The 24,920-nt window shown below is 41.5% G+C and overlaps 1 protein-coding gene across 1 annotated transcript; it reads right to left on the bottom strand.

Moving 5' to 3' along the window:
* Positions 1-1,504: 1,504 nt before the first annotated feature.
* Positions 1,505-13,824, bottom strand: SMIM28 (small integral membrane protein 28). The gene is made up of 2 exons (XM_075087744.1): positions 13,583-13,824; positions 1,505-7,125 (listed from the first exon to the last, which is right to left on the bottom strand). The coding sequence occupies exons 1-2, from the start codon at positions 13,721-13,723 to the stop codon at positions 6,727-6,729; spliced, it is 540 nt and encodes a 179-aa protein (XP_074943845.1). The 5' UTR covers positions 13,724-13,824; the 3' UTR covers positions 1,505-6,726.
* Between the last annotated feature and the right edge of the window lie 11,096 nt (positions 13,825-24,920).

The raw sequence follows: 24,920 nt of genomic DNA, 5'->3' as shown, positions 1-24,920 counted from the left end.
TTACCTTGGTACTTTTGTAATACAGATATGCTCTGAAGGTCTAAAACCTGATTATTTAATTTTGTTTCCAATGGAGATCTTATGATATGACAGCTGAGACCACTCAGCATGTCCTTCTTACAGGTGGGAGTGGCAGGACTGGGGCTGCTGAAGGGGAGCACAGAAGCATGGGAGGTGTGCAGGACCTCACAGTGGAGTGCGGCACCACTCAGGTCTGTTGGTGTCAATGCCTGAGGACTGTCTCACCAGGCTTGGGTCAGGGACACTGCTCTAGTCACTTGTGTAGCACTATGCTCCTTCTCTGGTTGATGATTTCTGGTAATGCTTTGGAAAAAAAGGTGCTATGAAGGTCTCAGAAGTGTATGGACTTTGCTTCATCTGTCTCTGTACTGACATCCTGTGTTTGCTCTGATCTTCCTGCTGGAGCCGAACACTGTAAGGGTTGTAGTAATAGATCTGCATTTTACTCTTTTTCCTTCCATTGCATACAACAGCAGCATTTTCCTGTTTCTGATGACCACAATGTTTTGTTGATATGTGGATTACACTAGAAACCAGCCAGTTATAGAAATGTTTAGGTTCTGCATCATAACAGAGGAAAACTGTACTTGCCAGTAAAGGGGGTGAGTATTAATTCAAGAGAGAGTTTATAAGCAAGCTAATTCCCTTCAGGCTGGTATTTGTGTCTAAAACGTAGATGTACAGTCTTTGTGAAGAAAATTGTGGCCATACTAACATCTGAAAGTGGTGTCAAATGCATTTTTTCTAAACTGGAAAAAAAGAGAAAGGACAAGTGCCACAGAACTGAAACACATACTGGGTTTTTAATGGCTCTTCTTCAATAATTTGGCATATCATTGGCTAAACAAGCAGTGAAATGCATTTGCAGAAATATGCTTGAATTTGTCTGTTTAACCTGTAGTGGAAACTCGTTTCATGCAAAGCACTTCATAATAAAAAACATTATGGGTATTTTATGATAGATGATACATATGAATATGATATATTCTGATTATGGGTAGAACATGACACATGACACAGGATCTCTATGGCTGTGGGTCAGTCTACAGAGTTAGTTACCCTTCCTGTGTTGCCTTTATGTAGTTGGCATAAAAGTGAATTAAACAAAAGGAGAGAGAAGTGAAGAATGGGAAGTAAGGGAGGGGAAGGCAAGTTTGTAAGTGTGTGTTTCTGGATGGGTATGTTCTCTCTTACTATTTTTTCATAATGATTTGTGTTCTGCTGCATATTACTTTCTCTTTAGGGTGCTTGATGTGGTAGGGCAGGAAAAGTACGGCTCCACTTCCCATGGTCTGTGCATGGAAGTCCACTAAAGGAATTCAGTTAATTTGCACTCAAAGAACTAAAAAACATGCATCCAGTTCTCTTTGTCTGAACGTGGAAAACAAGCCAAAACAAACCAAAACACCTACAAAATAAAAATTAGGCCTTGAATCTTATGAATGGGCTTGACATGTTTGGAAAGGATTGCCTGGACATGCCCTTCTGCTTCAAAAGATTTATTTTGTCACAGATGGAAATATCTGAAAAGTTGTAAGGGAAGGATTCAATAAAAAAAATAACATCTTGACTTTGGAAGAACAAATTAATAAGGAAGGGGCTGGAGAAGATAACACATTAATGGCATGACTTATTTGAAATTCTGAGTATTACAATCTCTTTATTGCTCTTTATTTTTCATTGCTCTTTATTCCTTATACTCTCCTATACAATATACTCTTCTAGGTGTTACATTTTTGTGAATAATCAAAACTAAAACTACTGATGGAGCCAAAGTCAAAGAAAAGTGTGAATCTTTCACACCCTCAACAAATGTGAAAGACATTGGGAATTTTTTTTTACTTAACTTTTTATCAGAAATCTTGTGAAAGTGCAAATGTCCATCTACACTGCTGTGAGCCTATTCAAGTATCCAAGAGTTTCTAACAAGAGTTTTCAATGAGTTTTTACTCTCTTCATTGGCATCTGCTGCAGTATTGATTCATTAGCTGTACCCAGCCTTGCTAGCTGTACCATCGAGAACAGTACACTGTGTTTATTACAGAGGATACCTCCCTTATGCTCCACACTCACATGCCTTTGCTGTTCTGCAGAAGACCTGGTCATCCAAATGAGGAAATGAACTACTGCGTAACAGCAGTTATGACATAACATGATTGTTTACTAACAATTAAACTGAAATTAATAAATTCCATGATTAAAAAGTCCTAACTGTTTCACTTATGGACAGTTTTTAAGAGAGGAGTAAGCGAATAATTTATTTGCCATAAGCATTCAGCTCATTCTTATTTGATGTTTTTGCGCAATTCTCCTCCTTAGAAGTTTGTTAAAAAAAAAAAATTACATTCCTAGCCAGAATAAGACTGCTGACTCAACTTCCCATATAGATAAAACTTACATTCATAAGGGTTTTTTTTACTACTAGAGCATATATAGTTCACGCTAGTGGAGTTAATACTGGCAAACACAGTTGTGTGCCTGTATTTGGAGGCTCTCCTTGCATAGGAACACAAGTAAAATCCTTGTAAGCGTAGATTAAGCCAAATGTTTTATTTTGGGGGCAGTTCTTTCTTGGCCACTGTGGTATGACTGAACTATCATAAAGACATTCTGACTTGGAGTTGGGGTTTGTTTCTATTTTTAAAACTATTCCACTTCAGTAAAGCCAGGATCTAAATTTCCAGTCAACAGCTTTGTTACAAATTAGCATCTCTCCAGTGAAATATGTGTGCTGAAATGCTTGTTCTTCCTTTCTTAGACCAAGGATGGAAGCTGGTCACTTCATAAGACCAAGCAGTGACTGTCCTGTTTTGAAAACACATTTTATCATTGGCAAGTACAAACCAGTGAGTCATGAGTTAGTTTTCAGCTCAGCAAAGATTGGGTGCCAGATGCTCAATCTGTGTACAAGCATGAATCAATTTTATCTGAGATGTTAGTTTCTGAGCTCCTGCTGTGGTTGCAAGGAGCTGTGTCATCTTTTCTTCCTTCAGGTAAAATAAGAGAGACAGGATATTCTATTAGTATTAAACCACCGTATTATTATTGGAGATAGTGCTGCATATTTAGTAGAACCATTTTGTATAAACTACTTTTGTCGTTTTCCCATAAATGTCTTTTGAGCAAGAAATTTGCATGTGTGCAAGAGCTATATGCACCTTAGTCTGCAGAGTAATGGACCCATGTCATTAAGGGTTTCTGGCAGCTCTTACAGAGCGAACAAGCACGTAGATCACCCTTTAAACTTTTGCAAGTCTCCTTGACGAGAGGGGGCCTGTATTTTTCCATAGTTTCTTAATAAGTATAAACAATTGTATATACGTGATAAATCTCATCATGGTTGTCAGTATTTTCTTAAAGGAAAACTGAAATACAATTGCCCTTTACATTATGGTGAGTTCACAATCTGTAAGACATTAATATTTAATAAGTCCTATTCTTAATCAGATTTAAACAAAAAGAAAAATATATATGAGGACCTTGTGGTTATAAGGTACAATGCCAGGGTCACAGTGATCTCTGGATGCACGTGAAATTTCATAGTATCAGATTTTCAAAGAAACAGATGTCTGATTTCATAGAAAACTTGGAAATTATTAACAAAATTTACTTTGATAAAGCTTTAGGGCATAGGAAGAGGAAAGGACCCAGAGAAGACATCTAATCCATTCCTTGCTCCGGCTAGGATCCTTCAGCACTCCTGACAGATGTTTGTCTAACAACTTAATGTGGCCAGAGATGGTGCTGCCAGTGCTTCGCTGTTCTTTCATACTGCACTTCACTTTTAGAAATTCCTTTTCTGACTTAAACTTGCTGCACCTCAAGCTCACTATTACCAGTTCAGATTCCTGCAGGCATGAAGGATGTTTATTTTACTTTGTTTGCAGTTACCTTTTATGTGTCTGAAAGCTTAATGTCTCTCCACACTCTTCTGGTCTACAGCCTCAACTCCAACATCTTTCTTTTAGATGGTGTGCTCTAAACCTCCACCTGTCAGATTAGTGGAGCTGAGAATACGAAAGATTTTTCCCCTACACATGGTTGCTGTATTGCCAGACATGAGCTCCTGTCAGATTGTGAGCTCTCCACTTGGACACAGAAAGTGTTTGCCCGAAGGACCTGATAGCTGGTCTGCAACCAGTAGCGCTAATACCAATAACGCTGTGGTTACTGACGTGTGTCACCACAGGCTCATATGGTCAGAGGTAGCTTCTAGGCAATGGAGACTAATTTCAGTACGTTTGCATGAGAAGCGTTCTCGTTTTTGTTTTACTGGACCTTTTTTCTGGGGTGGAGATTTAAGAGTGACATGCTGGTTAGGTTAAATCCTACTGGGGATAATTAACATGCACGACTAGACAAATCTGTGTTGAAACAAGGTAAGGGATACCAATTCCAGATGAAATAAAAAGCTATTAGTCTATTAGAAAGAAAATTTTAAGTCATGGAGATGTTTCTGCTCATTTGGATTTGAGCAGGTATCTGTTTTAAGTTGTCTATAGCAACACAAATGAACAGAAACTATTTGGCTAAAGCAGAATTTGAGAGTTATGCAATAAATACTGTCAGAGACACTCTATTTTTGGAGAGAATAGTAATTCTTGACTAGTTCTAGAACTGTGTCAGTCTTGGTAACAAGAAATATGACTCAAGAAGTTATCTTAAGCAACTAAGGTAACTGGAGAGCAGTTTAGAATGATGAGCCAGGGATTGGGTTTCAGGTGCTACCCTGCTTAGGGTAAACAAGAAATTGTGCTGAAGAACAGCGTAACCCATTTCAGAACTCAGAAGGTCTTTTAAGGCAAAATATACTCAATTCAATATGATGGTGGCTGAATTCTCAAGCATACCTGTACAATTCTGCTGAAGTTAGTGGAATATACAGACACTGGAGGCAAAAGTAATTTGTATTTGAACCTCAAACATTTGTACCTTGCTGATTAGGTAGCATACGTTTTCTTGGTGTTCTTGTATTTTTCCAGCTTTCCCTGTAGCTGGCAACAACTGCATGTACCAAATATTAAGGAGCTAAACAAAATGCAAGGATACAGGACTTTCAAATGCATCAGCAAATACCAAGAACTCATCCCAGGCACGGTTTGAAAATAAAAATGGTTGACTGAATTTGGATTTGTCCAAAACATCTGCTGCTGCTGTTCTTACAGTTTGGTGACCAAGAGGGAATATTAGAAAAGGTGACAATTTCAAAAATGTAGTTCAGGAAAACAGTCCCATTTCTGCAATACAAAAGGCAGATCTTTTCCCTTGTTTTAAGGGAACTATATGAGGGGGATCATCAGGTTTGACCTGGACTACTTAGTTACTGTGCTGATGTGATTTGTGCCACTGTTGACATAAAGACATGAAATTTAACTACCTGCAGCTTAAAAGTGACCTGTCTGTCTTCTGTACAGTGATGATTTCTTCTTCCATTATTGGGTTTTTTTTTGGTTCTTGTTTGGTTTTTTGTTTTAAAGAATGTGGTACGTTCACAAAGCAGGACTGGCTGATATTGACACCTCATGACGGTTGCTGGAATCACAATGTGAGTCAGGACAGCCTTCAGGTTTAGGAGTTACACCAAGACTGCACACACTAATAGGTAGGAGTTGTGATGTTGGCAAGCCACAGATGAATGTAATGTCACGGAATAGCTGACACCTGCAAGGAAGAAGCTGTCATAACTTTTGAGGCTGTCAAGCTGTACCCACCTTCCATAACAAAAGTGGCTGTCAGCATAGTGAAAATGCTATCCTGTGAGAAAGAATTAAAGATAACATACATCATTGTGGAAAAGTATGCACATGTGAGCTCTCCTGAAACAGAACCACAACACTGGCATCAATGCACTTGAATGAGATTTACTTTGCCCTAGTGATGAAGGGGAAGGGAGTATAATGTCACAGGGTTTATTTTTGTAGACTTGTAAATTGGAAAACAAGTCAAGCCAGTAGTCTGGAACGGCAGGACCTTGCAGACCTTGGCAAGCAGCCTGCGGAAATGGTGTGAGCATGCTCTTATGTGGTGCTGCTGGAATCTTCCTCACCCAGAACAATCAGGTTTTCTCTGGTTGTTCTTATTGTTCAACTGTGATAAAAGAGAGCCTTTATCCACAGCGCACATTTGAACCATTGGGGACAGTTGCTGGAAATTTTGTAGAGGCTAGATATGTATTTGCTTTCCTGAGAGCTCTTGTGATAATTCCAGAGCACTGCAGAAGAATGCGATGTTAACACACACAGCTTGAGTAAATCAGCTTGTCAGAAACTCAATTAAAAAATAAACACATAAAAAAGAAAAAGACAAACTGGAATAGGTATGTGTTAAAAGCCCTTTTTGTGACGGGTGAATCTATAGCATAATTCATATTTCTTTGTAGCTGAGGGATTGCAGGGGACAGATTCCCGCCTGTCATTAAATTTAATCCTTGCATGACACGCTTTGTTAACTGGAATACCTGTGTTACCAGTCTGGGACCGATTTGGTGCTATAGTATGCATGTGTACGCTTGCCACAAATGGAAGGTGGAGAATCCTAGGATGAGGTGAGGAGACTCACTCCCTGTTACTCCAAGTTTCTTCCTTCATTAATTCATTTGTTTTGTGCCTCATTTGGAATCTATTTGCTAATTTTAAAGGCCATAGCAGCTCCACATTTGTGCCTTGAGGGGCTGCATGCTTCAGCTAAGGTGCTTCCGTAGGAAGTTTATTTGGCGCTGCTGGACTGCAGCGTGCTCTCTTCGTAAGGAGGCACTGGATCTGGAGAGAGCTCAATATGAACCTCATCCATGGAAGTCTTCATGGTGGCCTCCTCGTAGGATGGAGGCAAACACAAAGTGAGGAATGTGGCATCAGGGAGCAGAGTGGAGTAGTGGAAACTCTGTTCATTGTTCCAGGGCAGCACGGAAAGGAAATTGGACACATCGTGCTCAGGCAGGGCCTCGGGGAGGTCGATGCTGAAGATCTGCCCCTGCGGAGTGGGGCGCTGGCAACGGCGGTACAGGAAGAGCAGCAGGAATGCCAGGAAGAGCATCATGGTGGCAGGCAGTATGATGCACAGAAATGGTTCTATGTCGTCTTTGGTTGAACTTGTCTGTGGTCTGCCCTATAATTAAAGCAAATAGGTAACGTGTTGGATTCCTGGAGACATCTTAACTGGAGAGAAAGCACACATTCTCCACCTCCCCCTGCTATTATCTAGCCATTGCTTTGCCAGGTTACTTTTTGTCTGCATTAGTGGCACTCAAGCCGTACGTGTTGCAGGCTCGTGAATTGCTTTGACAACTAGAGACAAAAGAAATGGAGAAGTTGCAAAGAGTGGAGGGTTTCTAGGAAACCCTGTCTCCATGGGGAGAAAAAACCAACAACCTGGAACCGTATGTATTTTGGTATGAGATCTTATTACTCCTGGATTATGCTGGGACCAGTCCTCTTTGCAAGAGACTGGCTAAGCTTTTAAAACCTGGGAGAACACTGAATTGCAGGAGGAGCAGGGCTGGTGATCCACCATCTAGTGTTGTTTCTTTCTATTTGGAAAAATCTACTCTTTACTTTAAAGAACAAATATTACAACAACAATCCCTTTCACCAGGACCCACTGCCTACAATACCTGTTCTTGGGGCTGTTCTAACCTTACAGGCCAGCCCAAATAAAACATGCTGTGTCAGGACAGCCCGGACTGGGGCTCTTTCTTGAGCTTGTTCTGTCCAAGAATCATTTTCCATGTTAAAAATTGTGGAAAAAGAACTGCTTGTGTAAGAGTAACAGCAGCTATGACTAGTCAGTCAGCTTAATCTCCTGCAAAATATTGCACAAAAACCTCTGTCCTGCAGCTTTTGAATTGTGCTGTAGTGTTAACAGGCATTATAACCTATTGTTTTTAAATAATATTTGTGGTTTTTTGTTGTATTAGCTTCACTTTTAAAATTTAATGTAGCTTATTTCCAGTCTGACCATATCTAGCTCTAGCTTCTAATAAGTGGATCTCATTCAGAGTTTAGTCCAGAGAGGGAGGAAAACCCAAACCCTAAAATGCCATTTATTATCAACTCATTCCTTTTGTAAGTACTCAAAGACTGTAATCCGATGGCTTTTTCACATTTTTGTGGTGAGACTAAACAGATCAATGGATCAGATTTCCTTTATTTTTAACAGAGGCAGTTTTTCAAGGTAGGAGAAGTCAAGTGATTCTTTCTTCAAAGCATTTGGAGGCAGGGATGCAAACAGGCTGTTTGCAGTAATGGCTTTGTGAAAAGAGCCAGTAACTCCAGTGCCACCTTCCTAGTCTAAATAACTTTCTCTGCTTACTCTTCCAAAGATCATGGTAATTCTTTTAGCTACAAAATCACAGTGTAACCTATGGTCAACTAATTATCTACCAGGCATTTTTTTACCTCTCTGATTCTTTGTCATGTTATGAAATTCTTAGTATGTAGTCATGCCTAAGATAAAGAAGTAAATAGGTTTTGACTCCTAACAAATAGTGTAGGGGAGACTTCTGCTTTTTATCCTGAGGTAATGTGAGTCTGAGGCCAAAGCCATTAAAGTAATTTCAAAATACATTGAAACTCTTGTGGATTAGCTATTAAGCTTTTTTTACCCACCCCCCCCAAGCTGTCTTTTACCACAAAAATGCATACTCAAGAACTAGATCATATTTACTGATCATTTCTTATTAAAGAGTTTCTGGCAGTACAAGCTGTTGTCTTACCTGACCATTAAATGAGCTACAGGAAACAGCAGAGTTGGGAGAAACTGTTCAGCTCTTATTCTAATGCAGATGTTATATCATCTTTAAAAAATGAGGGGATTTTCTTAAAAACGTTTGTTCATGCTTTATTATTTTGTCTTATGATGTAAATAAAACACTTTATTAGAAAATGAGAAAAAGCATTCAGTATTATATTTGTGCACTATGTATATTGAGACCCACATATACTGCCATGTTACTGATACTTTTATTATAAACATTTAGAAGAGCTGAACTTATATTGGACAGCATTATTCATGACCAGTGAGATCCAAGTGTAACTTTTGGTTTAATTTGTAGGGAGTGGGCTTTCAGCTGGGTTGACATGGTGTTCTTTGGATCTGTGCGTTGTGCTGTGGTTGTTTGTAGGGACAGAAGGTGAGATTGCCAGTGTTTCCTACATGGGACTTGTAAAAGGTATATAAACCCCTGAGTCTCTTACCTTTAAACTCAATGCAACTTCCCTACGAATTTCACTGAAAGGAAGTTCATGTTTTAAATAGCGGCCGAGGACGCCATATCCTTCATGTGCTGGTGGAACCATGGACTAGTGTTATGGTTGCCTGACCCATCCTATTATAAGATGTGGCCTCACACAAAGACTGCATTTCTGAGAATCCACAGAGTAGTGAGGAGACAGAGGAGGGAGTGGTGGGTTGGATGTGGGTATGGAGTGAAGAGCTGTGGACTCATCAGGGGAGGGCAGAGCGGAGAAGGGTGCTGACCAGAACTGTGCACCAGTGTGGATGGAAAGCCTTGGCTTGTGAGGAGGATGCACGAGATGCAAAGCTGTGGGGAGGAAAGCCAAAAGGGAACCTAGAATGAAGGCTGTTGGATTAGATAAGGCTGAGAAGAATTCTTAGGAACAAATGTTGGGGCTCCTCTCTCACTCATCAGTCCCGTGCTTTTGCAGAAGATGCAAAAGAAAGGGCTAATGACAAACTGGGAGGCAGGGGAAGGAAGGGTTAAGCTAAAGGGAAGGCATTAAAAAATGGTCTGGGATCTTGGGGGAATACTTTGCTCCAAAGCCTCAACTGGAACTCAGCAGTCTTGGGTCTTGCAAAGAAATATCTGTCAACAGAAATATGTAAAATGTATTAATGTTGGAGGGTCCAATTTGCATCTAATGGTAAGAAAGTGGAAGAAGAGAAACTGTAGTACGAGCTAGCTTAGGCAGCCACAGTCTATGAAATATGTATAAGGGGACAACCTGGATTCATTTGGGTGTCAGCATGGTTACTGGGCTGAAAACTCTTTTTTCAAAAGCCCTCCAAGAGTAACCTATTGATTCTAAAGTTTCATATTCAAGCTCTCAAGACTGAATAAATTCCAGTGTTTTGGAAATCTGTGAATCCTTAGTTTTATCCACAATGCACATAATTTTTAATTATGTTTTTGTGTACAAAGTGCCCACTCGGGTTGTGCTACATTGCTTAAGGATGAAAACTGCCATACCTCAGGGTAATGTGTTGCAGAATTTGTAGAATATGTAGTGACTGAGTCAGGAGGCTGGGGGAAGAGAGAGGATGTCTGCTAGTTACGGATAATGACTGTTCTTCTGGGGAGCTGTATTCCTGTCTCTGTTACTGAATGCTCTAGGTGGGGCAAGACAGTTCAGCTGAGGTGTTTGTTGTGGGTTATTCATTGGTTATACCTCACTTTGAGTGCCCGGGTTGGGATCCCTGGGTCTGGTCTGCAGAAATTCTGCATCTGCATTGCTGTCTCTGAAGGTGAAAGAGCAATGTCCTGAGCCTGCAAGTACTTTATTAGAGTAAGGGATACGGGCAAAAATGACATAGGTAATTGTGAAAATCTTCATATCCTCTTGTACCCTCTGAAGTGGTCAGGCAGTTGGACTAGATTGTTGTAGGTCCCTTCCAACTGAACTATTCTATTCTATTCTATTCTATTCTATTCTATTCTATTCTATTCTATTCTATTCTATTCTATTCTATTCTATTCTATTCTATTCTTCTACTCAAGGTAACTACACAAGTGCCCGGTGACTGTCTATTTAGTAATGTATTTAAACAAGATGTAAGAAATCTGTTGTTCGAAGACGGTGCAGTAAATAAGACCCTGGGCTGTATGCTGAGAAAGGTGGGGAGAGTAGCACACTGACTGGCTAGCAATGAAGTGAATACCATGTCCTGTGCAGTTGTGAAAGAACAGTGTGTCTTACTACAGTCTGCAAAATAGTAGCATGTGAAGCAGGTAGGATTAATAACAGCTACTTAGTGTATTATTTGAATTGAAATTGTTTGTAACAAGTTAATATCACAGATGCCCAGAACCTGAAGCATAAATCATAAGGAGTTACGTGTCCATTTTGATACTGCCTCCTGCCAAACATTTTACATGGACTGATTTTACATTGAGTATTGTTCAAAAAACTGATTGTAGGTATATCCAGATATATATCAGATGTATTGTGAGACAATTGAGCAGTATTAGTCTGTTTTGCTGTCGTGGTTTTGTGGGACAAGTGGTTAAGGGGCTACTGAAGAATGTTGCAAAGGTCTTGACATAATGACTTGGAAAATCCTATAGTAATGAAAAAAAATTCTATTAAAAATAGAAATATTTTTAATAAAATTAAACAAGGGTCACTTAGAAAAAAATTAATATTTGCTCTGAAGTTCTCAACTAAAACTGAAGTTCTAAACAGAACCAAAACTGAAGCTTTAAAACTAGAAAAGGAACCAGTGTGTATCAGGTATCAGAAATAGCTGCCAGAACTGGAAAATAAAATGATTTAGAAATTAAACTGAATCTTCAGTATCTGAAATGAAAGTCTAAGTAAATAAACCAACTGTAGAACATATATAAAGTAAAATCCTCTACTGATCAAAATCTGGAAGTTTCCAAACCGAGCATATGAGGTGACTGAGGGAATTATTTGGTAGTGTTCTCTTCACTGGTCTGGTGTCAGTGCCGCTGCTTCACTGGAGGTCAGCGTGCTCTGCCCGTGTCATCACAAACAGCTATTGTCAGGTTTCTAACTGGCAAAAATAAGGCTTTGACTTCCAGCATGAAATAAGCTATAGGCACATAAATACAGGGAAAATATCCTTTATAAAGAGAAAGGCAGAAAGGGGCATGGGGGGGAAGAGGGATTATGTTTCTAGAAGGTCTTCTGTTTTCCCAGAACTGATTTTTAGTAGGATGGTTTAGCCATTGTAGGCTCATATTCATCCTCTTCTTTTCATTTACATCTTCATAGGGACTGAAGCAGAGGGTCAGTTTTCCAAGACCCTGAGCACAAACTAGAAGTAGTGAAGCCTTTCACTAATTATCTGTCTGCCTACATATTTTTTTTGACATTCTGAGCATGTACAGTTGCCAACTTCCAGATTATGTGACCCACATCAGTTTAGATGAGTTTTTACTCATGCCTGTTGGTAAAGGAATGAAAGGTAGAGAGCAGCCCGGTTGTGTGGCATTTCCGTGATGAGTAATGGAATGAGTTTAGAAGTGAACTCTTTGTATAGACGAAAGAAACCTAGAACCTGGCTTTGAGGGGAATGACCTAATAAGGCCAAAAATAAGTTTAAAGAAAACTCTTGTGTAAGGATAGAAAAATAAAAGTTCATTTTGCTCACTTCCCATTGAAGTGATTGTTTGATTGGTGCTAGGATTTATTGTGTTGTTAATGATTTGCTAGGGTACTTAGAACTTTATTAAAATAATTGTTATTAACATATCCTGTATTTATGCTAATATCTTTGAAGTTGAATCAGGAAACCGATACTTCTGAAATGTTTTAAATGGATTTAGAACAAAGTCTGCTTTGAAGTTATTAGGCTGTGGTCCATGCATAGGTGCTTTTCCAAGCTCAGTCCTGCTTCTTAAAGCTGATTCATTATTACTTGTAAAAAGCAACAGCATATAACTCTGGCAAAAAGAAAAACATTCTGATGTGGTTTTGTGAACCTTAATAATGACACATAATTTTAAAGCCTAGATTTACACTGATTTTTAAAATACTTGTTAGAAGGTGACTCTGGTGATGCTGTTTGTTTCTCACTGTTCGGCAAAACCATTCTCAAGGTGTGAAGACATTGCCTTTGCCATTCTAACCCCAGCTATGTTACTGATTAGGTAGACTTCGTTAAAATTGTAGAGACACTTAAAAACTACTTTTTCTCCTGTTTTGATGCCCCTCTCCTACTCTCTTTTATTTTACCACAGTACACTTGATGTCTCAACTAACTAGTGGGGCCAGTTCATTTGCTAATGCTACTCGATTTAGACATTTACTGGGGACGTAAGTGCACCTTAAATTGTTCTTTATGATCACACCTGTTCGCTGTATCCCAGACAAAGCCAGAAAGGCAGGCTGTGTTTTGATCTCCGAGGGCTGCTTCCCTTCCCCCGCTTGCCTGCATGTGATCCTCTCTCGCAGAAGTAATCAGTGCACAGCTTAGGGAACAAGAGTTCATTGCTGACCGCCACTGACTCCTAACATCTGCAGAAAGGCTTCGTGGGACCAGATCCAAAGCGTAAACATGTATTTAAAGGAAAGTAAATCAAGGAATAGCAGAATGCGTTATGCTTAAAAGAAATAAACATCTTTACCTGCCGGTCTAGCAAGATTTTCCCATCTAATGTTTTTCTTTCCCCACAAATTTGTATAAAACAACTTAACAGCAATAAATAAATGTTCTGACTCTTTGTAATTGAGCATTACTGCTTTGATATGTCTCAATACCCAGGTATTTACTCTGTGCTATACACTGAGGCATTACACAGACGTACACACACACGCAAAGTCAAAGGACGTGCCACAGAGATGAGCAGGAGGGTACAGACCTGAAGCTCTGTTTCCAGAAGTGGCCCACCTGGTTCACTGTTTAGCCAGTCGTAGTTTCCCCTGTCAGCGTGTCCAAATTTTCTCCAGCTGCTGCCTAAGAGCCACCTCATGCTTTTATTAACCTGGTCTTCTGTCTTCATGCCTCCACCTTGCTTCACTGCTTGCAACTGTGTCCCCGCCTCCCAGCCTTGACCCAGCTGGGCTGCTCTCGGCTAATGATCCCTCTTAAATGATATCCCGTTTATAGTGGAAAGAAAAAAAGAAGTTAGGCCCCCTCCTCCCCCTCCCCAGGAAGCCAAGCAAATAGATCTCAGAGCCTCTTTCCACTTCCAACTCAATCTCTCTGGATTTGCTTCAGTGGCCTACATTACCAGCAAAGCTGGCATCAGGTATCAGGGAGCCGGGGCTGATAGCGCTCTGATTGGAGCGCTCCCTGCATTAGGATTATTAAAAAGGGAATTTGCATGTGAATCTGAGCCCACATGGTCATGACTCCATGTGGATAAATAATGCTCTATATTTAAGTATCTAATAAACACTTCTTCTAGGAAAATAAATAAAACCTGTGCTTCTATGTTGAGAGCGAAGGTTCCCCCTCAGTTATGCAGCGTGAGGAGGAACCACGATCCAGGCAGGTTTTTCCCCCCTGTTGCTGGAACACACGCTAAATAGTGAGGGCGGTTTCTGGGTAGAGAGGCAAGGACACAAGGCTAAATGCTGTGCTGAATTATTTAGCAGCGTTAGGATGTAGATGTTAATGATAAATCCAGAGAGACAGCTCTGCCAGGAAAGCTTTGGTCACTGAGAGTATACAATTGCTTTCAGTAATAGTGTCAGTTCAGTTAAATCAGGACTAGTTTACAGCTTTCTAGGATACACATTGTTAAATGGCAACAGTTTTGAGCGAGAAACCTTTGTTTATCCAGAGAAAAAAATGGCAGTGATATATGTTAACCTCTGAAGGGAGGAATATTTAAGCCAAGCTGAAAGCTGAATCAAGGGTTAACTCTTACTGAAAAGCCAGAGGTGTCTTTTTCTGCCTTGCTATGAGCCGAGGGAGAGGCTGGTGGCGATACTTCATTCAACTGTAGCGTCTTTTGCCTGGTTTCTCAAGGCTAACCTGTTCAAGCAAAAGTTTTGTTTGGGACTGATGATACGGAATTGTCACCTCTTCTTTATTGCTTGGACTTCCTTTTGTCAGTGCTTCTTTTGAACTCACAGCTCCCAGAAAACTCTTGCAGCTCCAACAACAGCAGTCAGAAGCACCAGCACTTGGTGTTTCTAATGAGAGGACTTTGGAATAGCCTGTTCCAAGGCTGGTTGTGGTCCCTGCAACTGCAGCATGGAGGAGGATTTACCCTGCAGGTGAACCTGGGCTGTGGGCAAAAGAGGAGGCTGTTTGATAAATCCATCCCATTTTGCTACCGATGTTGCCAGCTGCGCAGTGGACAGTGAGCAGTAATTTTGAATGAAGGTTGGTCTTGGTGCTGAAGCAGCCACATTGCTCATCGGAAACCAGAGCCCACTGTTTCTTCTGCTGAGGAGATCCTGCATGAAGTTAGAAAGGTCACCTCAACAAAGCCTTTGCATGCTTATGAGAAGACTCTTCCTTTCCTGGGCTTATCATCTTGGAAAGCACTTTCAGAGGTGCTGTAGCCAGAGTCCAGGGGTGTTATGCTGTGAATTACAACATGCCCTGAGAAGCTGGGTCCTAAACGTGACTAACAGGGCACACCAAGACCTTCGACTTGATGTCTTGACACTTTGTATGGAAGCAGAAACGACAACCATCTTTCCCAAAATCGTGTTAAGAAAATAAATTCCTTAAGGATTCTGCTGACTGTAGCTTTAATCTGTCATCTCACATGCAATCAGGAAACGTTCATATACTATCTTAATTAGGGTCTTAGTACAGCCCCTAAGATTATTAATGCTATTTTTAAAAGCTTGCTGTAAATTTGCTTTGGGACTGTGTCATGAATGATGAGAAGTGAAAATTATGTCTACTTCCAGTATAAACACCCTGTTCAGCATCCTTGGGTTATAGTAAGATGAATTTTAGCCAAAATAAGGTGTGCACTTTTAAGACTCACTGACCTGACTTACCAAGTGCTGCTTTGAATTCTTGACCTCTGACAAATATTTAAGAATGATTTAATTTTGTAGAGCTGAGGCTAAATGGGAAATTAGGGAAATGTGGTGGACTTTGTCATGCAGGTAATTAGAATATAAAACAACAATTATTGCTCTGGCTTTATAATTAGTGGACCCGTCAGGAAGATTACTGAGAGCAGTGGAGACACCATCTTTCTGCTGACAGTTGTCAGATGCTCATTTGGCATACTGCCTTTGTAGAGAAGATTGGCTCTTGTGCCGAACAGAAACAGTACCAAAGACTGTATTTGTGATGATAAATCCATCGCAGATTTCTAGCAGCTCTGTGGAGCACACATGACGCTTATTTCTCCTTCTCACAAAGAGTCCATAAATACCACCATAGCTTGGGCATGCTGTGGTGTGGAAGTTGGGAGGAGGAACATCCTTGAATCCAAGCCCTGTGGCCTGATGTCAGGCTTGCTGCTTTGAAGCGTGGGGGAGGTAGACCTTCAGAGGTCTTCATACCTCAATGTGGACAAAACGTCCCCCCTCTCCCCCCCGCCGGCTTTGTTCTTTGAAATAGTTTAACAGTTGCGCTCTCAAATACTCTGGAGAAAAACAGCCGGCATGGAATGGTACCACCAAACTGATTAAAGTTTGGTAAAGGTTTGTAAAACAACGGCAACATGATGCTTTTAACTATGCGGCAGCGTTGCTAGTATTACTTCCAACGTTCTAGCAGGGGAGCAGGGAGAGACATTCTGAGGCAGGCACTGCAGAAAATAAGCACCTCCACTGTCCTCAGTACAAAGCCTAAACTGTCTCTCATAAATAATTCATCCTTCTGATTTGCTGAGGTGTTCAAGGCTAGCAGTGCAATTCTAGGCTGTATTGCCACTAATATCGGTGGGGAACAGAATATTCACAGTGCCCTAGACGCCTTTCAAATATCTTGCTATTTTTTAACCTCAGCTTCTTTTGCTGCTTTCTCCAGCTGGTGGTGAACCTTCCTTGCTGGAATGACTCCCCTCTTGTGTGTGAGCAATGCGGAACTATGAATTATAGTGGGTGAGGTGTTATCAGGTGCGGCTTTATCGGATGAAGTGGAGGAAGTCCCTGTCTCTTGCTTGTAACGAGCTGATAGGTGCTTCTGTGTCCTCCAGGCAGGAGTGGTGTTGGCTTCTGTCTGTTCCTTTTCACTTGGGTAGTTAAGTGATTCATAGTGATTTAATTTTTTAATTTTTTTTTTTTTCATGATACTGAGGTTTTAACTTCGCTTTTTTTTGTTAAATGTCAATACATTTGTTTTGCAAAAAGAAAGCACCTTCTGAAGAGCAGTCTCCTCCCCCCATCAAACTAAAACCACTGTCACTTCAAAGGGTAGATACAAGTTGGCATAACCCCACTGAAAACCAGTATTCTGGAGAGCAGCGTTTGTGGACAAGCTATGCATACTCAGGGCCTGTAGAAATGGAGACAGGGAGACCAAGTTACAAAACGTGTGCATGCCGATGCTTTGTACCTCGGCGCAGGAACAGCAGCGGCCATGGGAGCAGGAGAAGGTACTGCTGAGCTATTGATCCGACGCTGCAGAGGAGTAGCTGAAAGAAAAAGCTTTAGAGCGAGTGCCAGAGACAGACCTCCGGTCGCTGCCAGAGCAGGATGCCTCCTGCAGAATATCCCTGAACGTTTTGTAAATATAACAATGCTTGAAGACCTCCAGGGCCATGGCAGAGTGCTGGTGACTGACCGTCCACCTGACAATATTGTCTAGAGCTTTGGGGGTTTTATTAGGTCTTTTTATTTTGTGATTTCTGTCAAGATAGGTTTAATCCCCTTTACTTACAGTTGGTCATCCTTAACCTGAATTCTTGTTTTCACAGAATCACAGAATCATTAAGGTTGGAAAAGACCCTTAAGATCATCGAGTCCAACCGCTAGCCTATCACTGCACAGTATGGTATTTTGTTCCTCTTTAGCTAAACTACAGAAATTATTTTTTGGTTTTTTTTTGTTTGTTGGGGGGGTTTGTGGTTGGTTTTTTTGTTGTTGTTTTGTTTTTGTTGGTTTTTGTTTGGTTTGTTGTTGTTTTTTTTTGTTTCAGCACAGATTGCTTTGTGTAACCACTTAGCCATCTAGTAAATACTTTGTAAACCTTCTAGGGCGCTGGGACGCCAAACAGCCTGCTGTATAAGAGCGCTGTCCAAAAGCGAGGTATATCCTTCTGACTTGGACAGGAGCCAGCACCTGGTAGAGAGGGTTGGGTGCTCCATGGGGTCAGCAGCTTTCCCTGAACCATGCTGCAGGGGCTGAGGTGCCGGACGCCGTGCCGTGAGGTCCCCTCGTGCTGCCGGGTGTGCATGGCGTCGGGGAGCTCAGTCTGTCCTGCAGCCACTGCCCGGCCAGCAGAGCCCGTCCCAGTGGTGCTGGCCAGCAAAATCCTTGATGTCCCTTTGGGCCTGGGTGTGAGGTGACCGCTGTCAGCGTGCCTCTGGAGAACATTTCTCTTTCCAGGAGACCACAGGGAGGGGAAAGTCTGGAAAACACAAACTTTTTTTCTGGGAAGCTAAACTTGAAAAATATGACACATTTTTCCTCACTGTCCAAAACTCTGTGTGCGTGCGTGCGTGCGATTAAAGTGTTTGGTAATTGGTCTCAGTGCTGCTTCAGGTTTTGGGGAAAGGGAGGTTGGGTTGTCAGGGTTTTTTGAGGGAAGTGGGAGTTAAATGTTTGGGCATGTTTTCAGTTTTCAGGCTGAGATACGCCTGTTTTATTTATTCCATCTTCGTGATGTTGTCAGACACCTCTCTTCTTGGTTCTAATGTTGGTGAAAGTTGTGCTGCCATCCTGGGCTCTGACTCTCTGCGATCACAGGCAGTGACTTGCCATTGGCTTCACGCAAAGTGGCAGATGTTAAGGTCTGTATATCATCTTACCTGTCACAGGTAAGTGGGCTGTGGGCTAGTTTCTCACTACATTATATTACTTCTAGTCAATGCAACTGAAATCCAACTGTATTGTTCTGTTTTTTTTGTGTTTGGTTGGGTTTTTGTTTCTTTTTTAAGCAAAGTCTAACTCGGAAAGCATTTACCTGGCATAAAAGGAATATGTGGTAAAGACAGGCACGGCAGTTCAGTTGCCCCAGTATCTGAACTCCAGTTGCTTGAACATTGATGAAGGCTAATTCATCCCAGCACTGTAGCCTCCTGGTGACTGTGTGGCTTCCTGCCCTGGAGCCTCTGGTGTGTCTTATCAGGTGCTTTGTCTTTGGTCTTGAAAAAGAACGTTCTTGACTCATTCTGCTTCTCTCTGAGGGACTCCTCCTTTCAGGCTGTCTCCTGCAAATAAGCATCCTCTGCTTTCCCAATGTACATAAAAGATTGTCTTTGCAACTTATACTGGTTTAAGGTTGTTATTTTCATCAAAAATTAAGACTGAACTTTGTAGCGCATCACCTAGCCAAAAGCAAAAAACCTGAGTTAAAAAAAGTAATTATATGTGCACAAAATATAGGAACAGAAAAGAGCCATTCAATTTATGTAATACTACTACGACCATTTTATTGTTACTTTCTTAAATGTATTGCTGAGTTCATTTTACTTTTGAGTGATTCAGGATTACCACTGTTCTGCCTGGGAGCCCTGAACTTGAACTGGAAACTGGGCATGACCTACAGGTTGTCCTGTGCCAGTAATAAGCCAGAGGAAGCAAAGGTTAGCTAGACATCGGGAAGGAAGGTAGATGGCCCCTTTTGGTCTTTCTCTGAGTTGTAATCTCTTGGCTTCTGCATCTATTTAAATTAATCTGAGTATCATAGGAGTGTAAGTGGCCCTCTCGCCCTCCTCTTTCCCAAAATGTGATTATGAGCGGTTTGCAGGCATCTTTTCAGAGATAATGTTGCTAAAGGCTGGAATTGCACATGCATCTAGGCACCTCTGGGTGAAGTAAAGCATTTCCAAAAAGCCTGTCTGACCACATGTGCTTTTGGCTGCATATGCTTTTAGAAGCGTTGCCATAAGCTTAGTGAGAGATTAAGCGGCTTGCTGCTTTATAAGAAGGATATTCCAAAAAGAAAAAAATGGATTAGAAATGCTTCGGGCAAAAAGAGTAAGGAAATAGAAATCTACTAACTAGGGATAAATATCCAATACTGCTGGCATATCCGAGAGGGGGCAAAAGCTCCATGGCAGCAGGTAGCCTGAAGATGGGGAGGGAGGGGAGGAGGGCAGCTGTGAGGGGGTGCTTGCATGTATCTGACTGTGAACAAGAAGAGGCAAGTGCTGCTATAACATGGAGAGTTCATTCCATATCGTGGAAAAGCTTCCTTCTTGTGGTATACCAAAATAAATGAAGTCCCTTTAAGTAAAAAATAGTCATTCCTTAAATTTGCCTGAAGAAACACTCATTGAGCTTTCCTATAGAAAATACTGATTTCATAGCAATATAGAATGCCTTCTCTTTTCCATGTTTTAAAGCAAGCTTTATACCATCCTAATACCAGCAATGCAACCTAATTTACATTAAACCATTAAAAATAAGGCCATATTATTGCTTTCTTGCCAATAACAACACTAATAATAATAATAAAAAGATTAAATCATCTATGGCTGGGAGATCTCTGCTCAATAGATTGTCTAACACAGCTGTAAAATTTGCCTGTGTTTAACTACCAACTATGGGCACCATCATAAATTGTCATATTGGCAGCATCTGTAATGATGGACGTCTCTCTCCTTTTACAAGGCTTCAGGAAGAAGAGCAGATGTGTACGCTACCACTGGCATTAAAGAATGGCACACAGGGGTTTTTTGTATCCTTTATCCACACTTTTTTTTTTTTGCTGGTTTCTTCCAGTAATGTGTGCCAGTATATGGTAATAAAGTTTTAAGGAGAAAATATGAATGTCTTGTTAACCTTCCTCTGAGATTTTAGAAGTAATCTTTTGAGATTTATCTGCATCTGACCAAACACTATTTATTTTTATATTATTTTCTCAAGTACACTTGTTAATGGTTTAACTTGTCTGCAAAATTGTGGTCAAGCCTGGTTTGGAGGATATGACCCTTGTTGTGCAAGGGCAGGTCAGCCAGCCTTAAATGCACAAAGTTTTATTAGCAGAGCTGATGGCCTACATTGACCGCAAAGTTACCTGAAGGGGCAGAGAAAAGGGAAGACTCCCCACCAGTCAGGTGGGAAAAGAAGTAAGGGGGTCTCAGGCAGGTGTCCTCCTCCTTGGGGTGTCCTTGTAGTGCAGCAGGTGCCCCATAACACTTTGCTGAGGATGACTGCATTGTTTTCATTGGGAGCTGCTCGAGCTCCCCGTTGGTTGCTTTTGCTTATGATGCTGTTAGCGTCAATTGCGTCACACTTAATGTACTGCATGCTGATTGTTTGCTAGGCTTTGTGCATATGTGTTATTGGGTAATGTCTATTGGATAAATAAAGAGCCATTACTCTAGCAGGTGCTGAGGTTGCCAAATAAAAACTCAAGGGGAAGTTCTTACTATGGAGCTATAGACTAAAATGTCAGGAGGCAGGGGGCAGTGGGGGGGAAAGGGATGAGTTAAACACAAAAGGCAGATGTTTTCTGACATAAGGGATGTAAAAATGTTTCAGAATGGACCAGTGCAAGGCCATAAGGATAAGAGTGCTTGGAGCAGCAAGGTAAAGGCACTGCCACAGTGTCCTCAGACTGGGGAGATGAGAACTTACAGAGGCGTGACTGGTAAGTATGCTACAGGATTGGAAATGAAAAGTCCTTGGTATTAAAAAAGGTAAGGCACCATGGAATACCCTCAATAGGAAACCACAGATACAAAGGCAAAGGCTTTAAGTGTGGCTTCTTAAAATGAAAGGCTATCCAGGCAGCTGGGCGTGGCATTGAAAAGGAGATCTTGAAAGAAACCTGTTGCCTGAGGGGTGTGTGAACGTTTGGAGGGGAATAATGGCATGTTAGAGATACCTGGACAGTGGAGCTGCTGAGAACCATTATTCAGTGTGGACAGCTTTGTGCACATGAAAGAACCATTCAGATGATCTGTCAGCCTCCCTGAGCCCCAGAGCAGAATTTTCTTTACGTTTTGCTACTCTTTGGCCCTTCTACTTGTACATGCGCCCACCTCAATTTCAGCTTCCCACGCTATGGCATAAGTCCATACACCTCAATATCAGAGCATCATTCTACTGCTACCTGAAAACCTAGCCTGTTAGCTACAGTCTGTCGTGTCCTAAATCCAGGAGACTTTACTGTCATTGAGAGAGTCTTGAGAAAATACCCACTGCAGTGGCCCCCTCCTGGATAACAGGAGGGAAAAGGGTACCCCGTGGTATGTTCTGGTTCAGCCTGCATGGCCTGCATTGATGCTGCTGTGCAAAATGTTCCTGTGTGAATCTCCCGCACTGCGCTATGGGAACAGAGTTGTGCAGTGGGGAAGGCTTAGGTCCAGGCTGATCATACATGGATTTTCTTTTTAAAGAACAACTAGATTTTGCCTGGGGCAGTGATGTACAAACACAATCAGCTGCGAACAGAACAGCTGAGGCAGTTATTTGATTCGATTTCTGTTGCAAGGTGGGGATCCTCTAATCCCATTTCCAGGTGTAGCCTCACACCCTCAGGGTTGAGTGCCATGGTGTGTTATGGCAGGAGGAACCAGGTGGCTGCTGTGGGGCAATGAGGCCTGCACAGGTGAGCATTTATAAGGGGCCCAGGTTGTAAAGCCGGCAGTAGACCTGATGGGTTAGGGGTGTTTTTGTTTTGACGTTGCTCTTCAGTTGTTTGTGGGTTTTCTGCCCCCCCCCCCCCCCCCCCCCCCCCCCTTTATTTGGACCTAAACATTGCTTTTGGCCATGTGCAGAATGATGCCTCCTTGAATGGGTTGGCCGTCCAGGCAACCTGGCTTGGTTTGGTGGCTCAGGCTCTAAAAAAGACACTAAAAGTGATGTAGTTTGGCACTTGTGCCCTCCCCTGGGCTCTTCTTTCTCATCCTGTTTTTCTTTGGCAATCACTGCAGTTGTGCTGTTGTCTAGGATGGCAGAGTTTACCCTATACCCCCCACTGCCCCTGAGGGACACTTACTGGCGGCCATCCTTCCTGTCCTACTCTCAGTACACCTCTGCCTAAAAAATTCCATAGCAGGCTGTTACACTGCATTTCCATTCCATCCCTCCTAGTGCTCTTGTTCTCCTGAAATGCTAAAGGAGATTTGATTGAAAACTTGTAAGAAAAAACTATTAGCAAAATAGGTTTAAACTTCCATTCTTTTTTTTTTCCATGGTTGGCTTTGAAAACTAATAATCTTTATTCTCTTGGGCTTGGGGCTGGTCATAAGAGCCTGCACTGAGACATTAAATTATTTAGTGTTCTTTTAAAAAAAACAAGGTAATGTACGCAAGAGAGATGTAAGATCTGCTCTGATGATCATCCCTGCAGCTGGGACTTTAAAAGACTGTTTTTATCAGGGTGCTTGTTCTCGTGGTGCAACCATTGCAATTCTACCCAGGACAAAATGCCCATATTTTCTCAAGATTAATTGATTTTGCAGGTAAGTGTTTTGAACCGACCAAAAGCCTTGCCCCCTTCCTCCCTTTACATGAGTTACTACAAAACCATTTTTCATTTTCTCATTATGTTTGACATCCTTGTTTCTCAAGCTTGAAGATTTGTCTGTTTTCAACCTCCTGGGCATGCTTATTTACAGGGATAGAGTTCAATATAGCGTCTTACCCTGTTGTATTTTGGCCTGTTCCTCTCCCCATAATCTCTGGCACAAAGGAGAACTTAATCTGAATTATAAAGCAGTCTGTCAGGAATGTAATGTATCATTCAAAAACACAGTAAATAATTGAGAAGTATTTTAAATTATTCTAATCTTAAGTAATTTTGACTGTGGTGGGGAATGAGGATGGTGAGAGACACCTCTTCAGAAGTGGTCATGCTAACCACAGCGACCAAAAATTATTCAGCTCGGTCATATTTCCTCAGAGCTGGCAAACCAGAAGTATTGTCTCTACTTTACAGGTACAGATCTCCCAGTAAATACAGTACTGATAAAGGTGCAATTCCCTTGTGAAACTAAAACAAAACAGAAAACCAAAACCAGATTTACTACCATGGATTTCTGTCAGGAGTCAGAAAATTGTTCATGCAGCCTGACTAATGTGTTGAGTTTCGGTGTTTGGTTTTTTTTTTCTTTTTTTTTTTCTTTCTTCAGTATAAGACTAGGAGCTAATTGACCCATGACCTTGTTTTGATTTATCTGGGATTCTGTTGGGCTTTGAAACCTCGATGCTGAGGGCACTGTTCTAGGACAATGCATCGGGCATTTGGATAGAGAGTTCAACTTGTGTCTTTCTATGGTGATATTAGGTGTTAGGAGGTTTATCCTGATGCTAGCTTCTTTGCCAAAAGCTCAGAAATTGGAGATCACCCAGTGTTTCATGTGGCTCAGTGGACAGAACCCAGTCCTGGTTCTTCTACTTTTTGTTTCTACTTCGGTCACAGGCTTACTCAGTGGGTTAAAAATAAAGGTTTCTTTGTCTGTAAAATGTGGGCCAAGAAACATGTGTCTTGGAGGGAGTCCAGCAGGATTACTAAAAATATTGTCCCATCATTACCACGCTGGTACTTTCTAAGTGGGTGTACGGATGTGCCAGTGGTCTCCTGTGCAACCCTACTGTGCATCAGCTGTTGCAATCAATGTGCGTTTCCCTTCTTCTTAGTCTCGTACCTGAAGTGTCTGCTGGTATCTCTGATTTGCGTTTCTGTTATCCCTCCCATAAACGGTCTTTACTGTTGCTTTTTTCTCTCCCTCTTGCCAGATCTGCCTGTATCCCACAGGTCTGCAGACCTGGAATAAACGAAAGGCCGGAGCATGTGCTGTAGATACCTTGGGCCTTTTTGAGGTCCAGGATCAATTTTTGACTTGATCAGTTTGTTTTCATCCCACCTGCAAAATGGTATTTGTAGCACTGGGCACTCTCTTGGCACCCTGTCAAAAAATAATAATTAGGAAAAGTGTCCGGCTTGGTATGAGGGGAGCTTTTTAACTTTCGGTTGCCCACAATGAATACAGTGTAGCCACATTGTGAAAAAATCATCAGCTTTGCAATCCTATTTTTTATAAATAAATGTATATCATGGAGGGAGAGTAGGGTAACTTGATGTCCATGCATCAATCTTTGGTGCTTCTTGTAATGGCAGAAGGCGGCGAAGCTTTCCCAAAGCTGTAGCGAGAATGC

The sequence above is a fragment of the Phalacrocorax aristotelis genome, chromosome 3 (genome assembly GCF_949628215.1).
Source record: "Phalacrocorax aristotelis chromosome 3, bGulAri2.1, whole genome shotgun sequence".
Classification (NCBI taxonomy): domain Eukaryota; kingdom Metazoa; phylum Chordata; class Aves; order Suliformes; family Phalacrocoracidae; genus Phalacrocorax; species Phalacrocorax aristotelis.
This window is presented reverse-complemented; position numbering and strand designations above follow the sequence as displayed.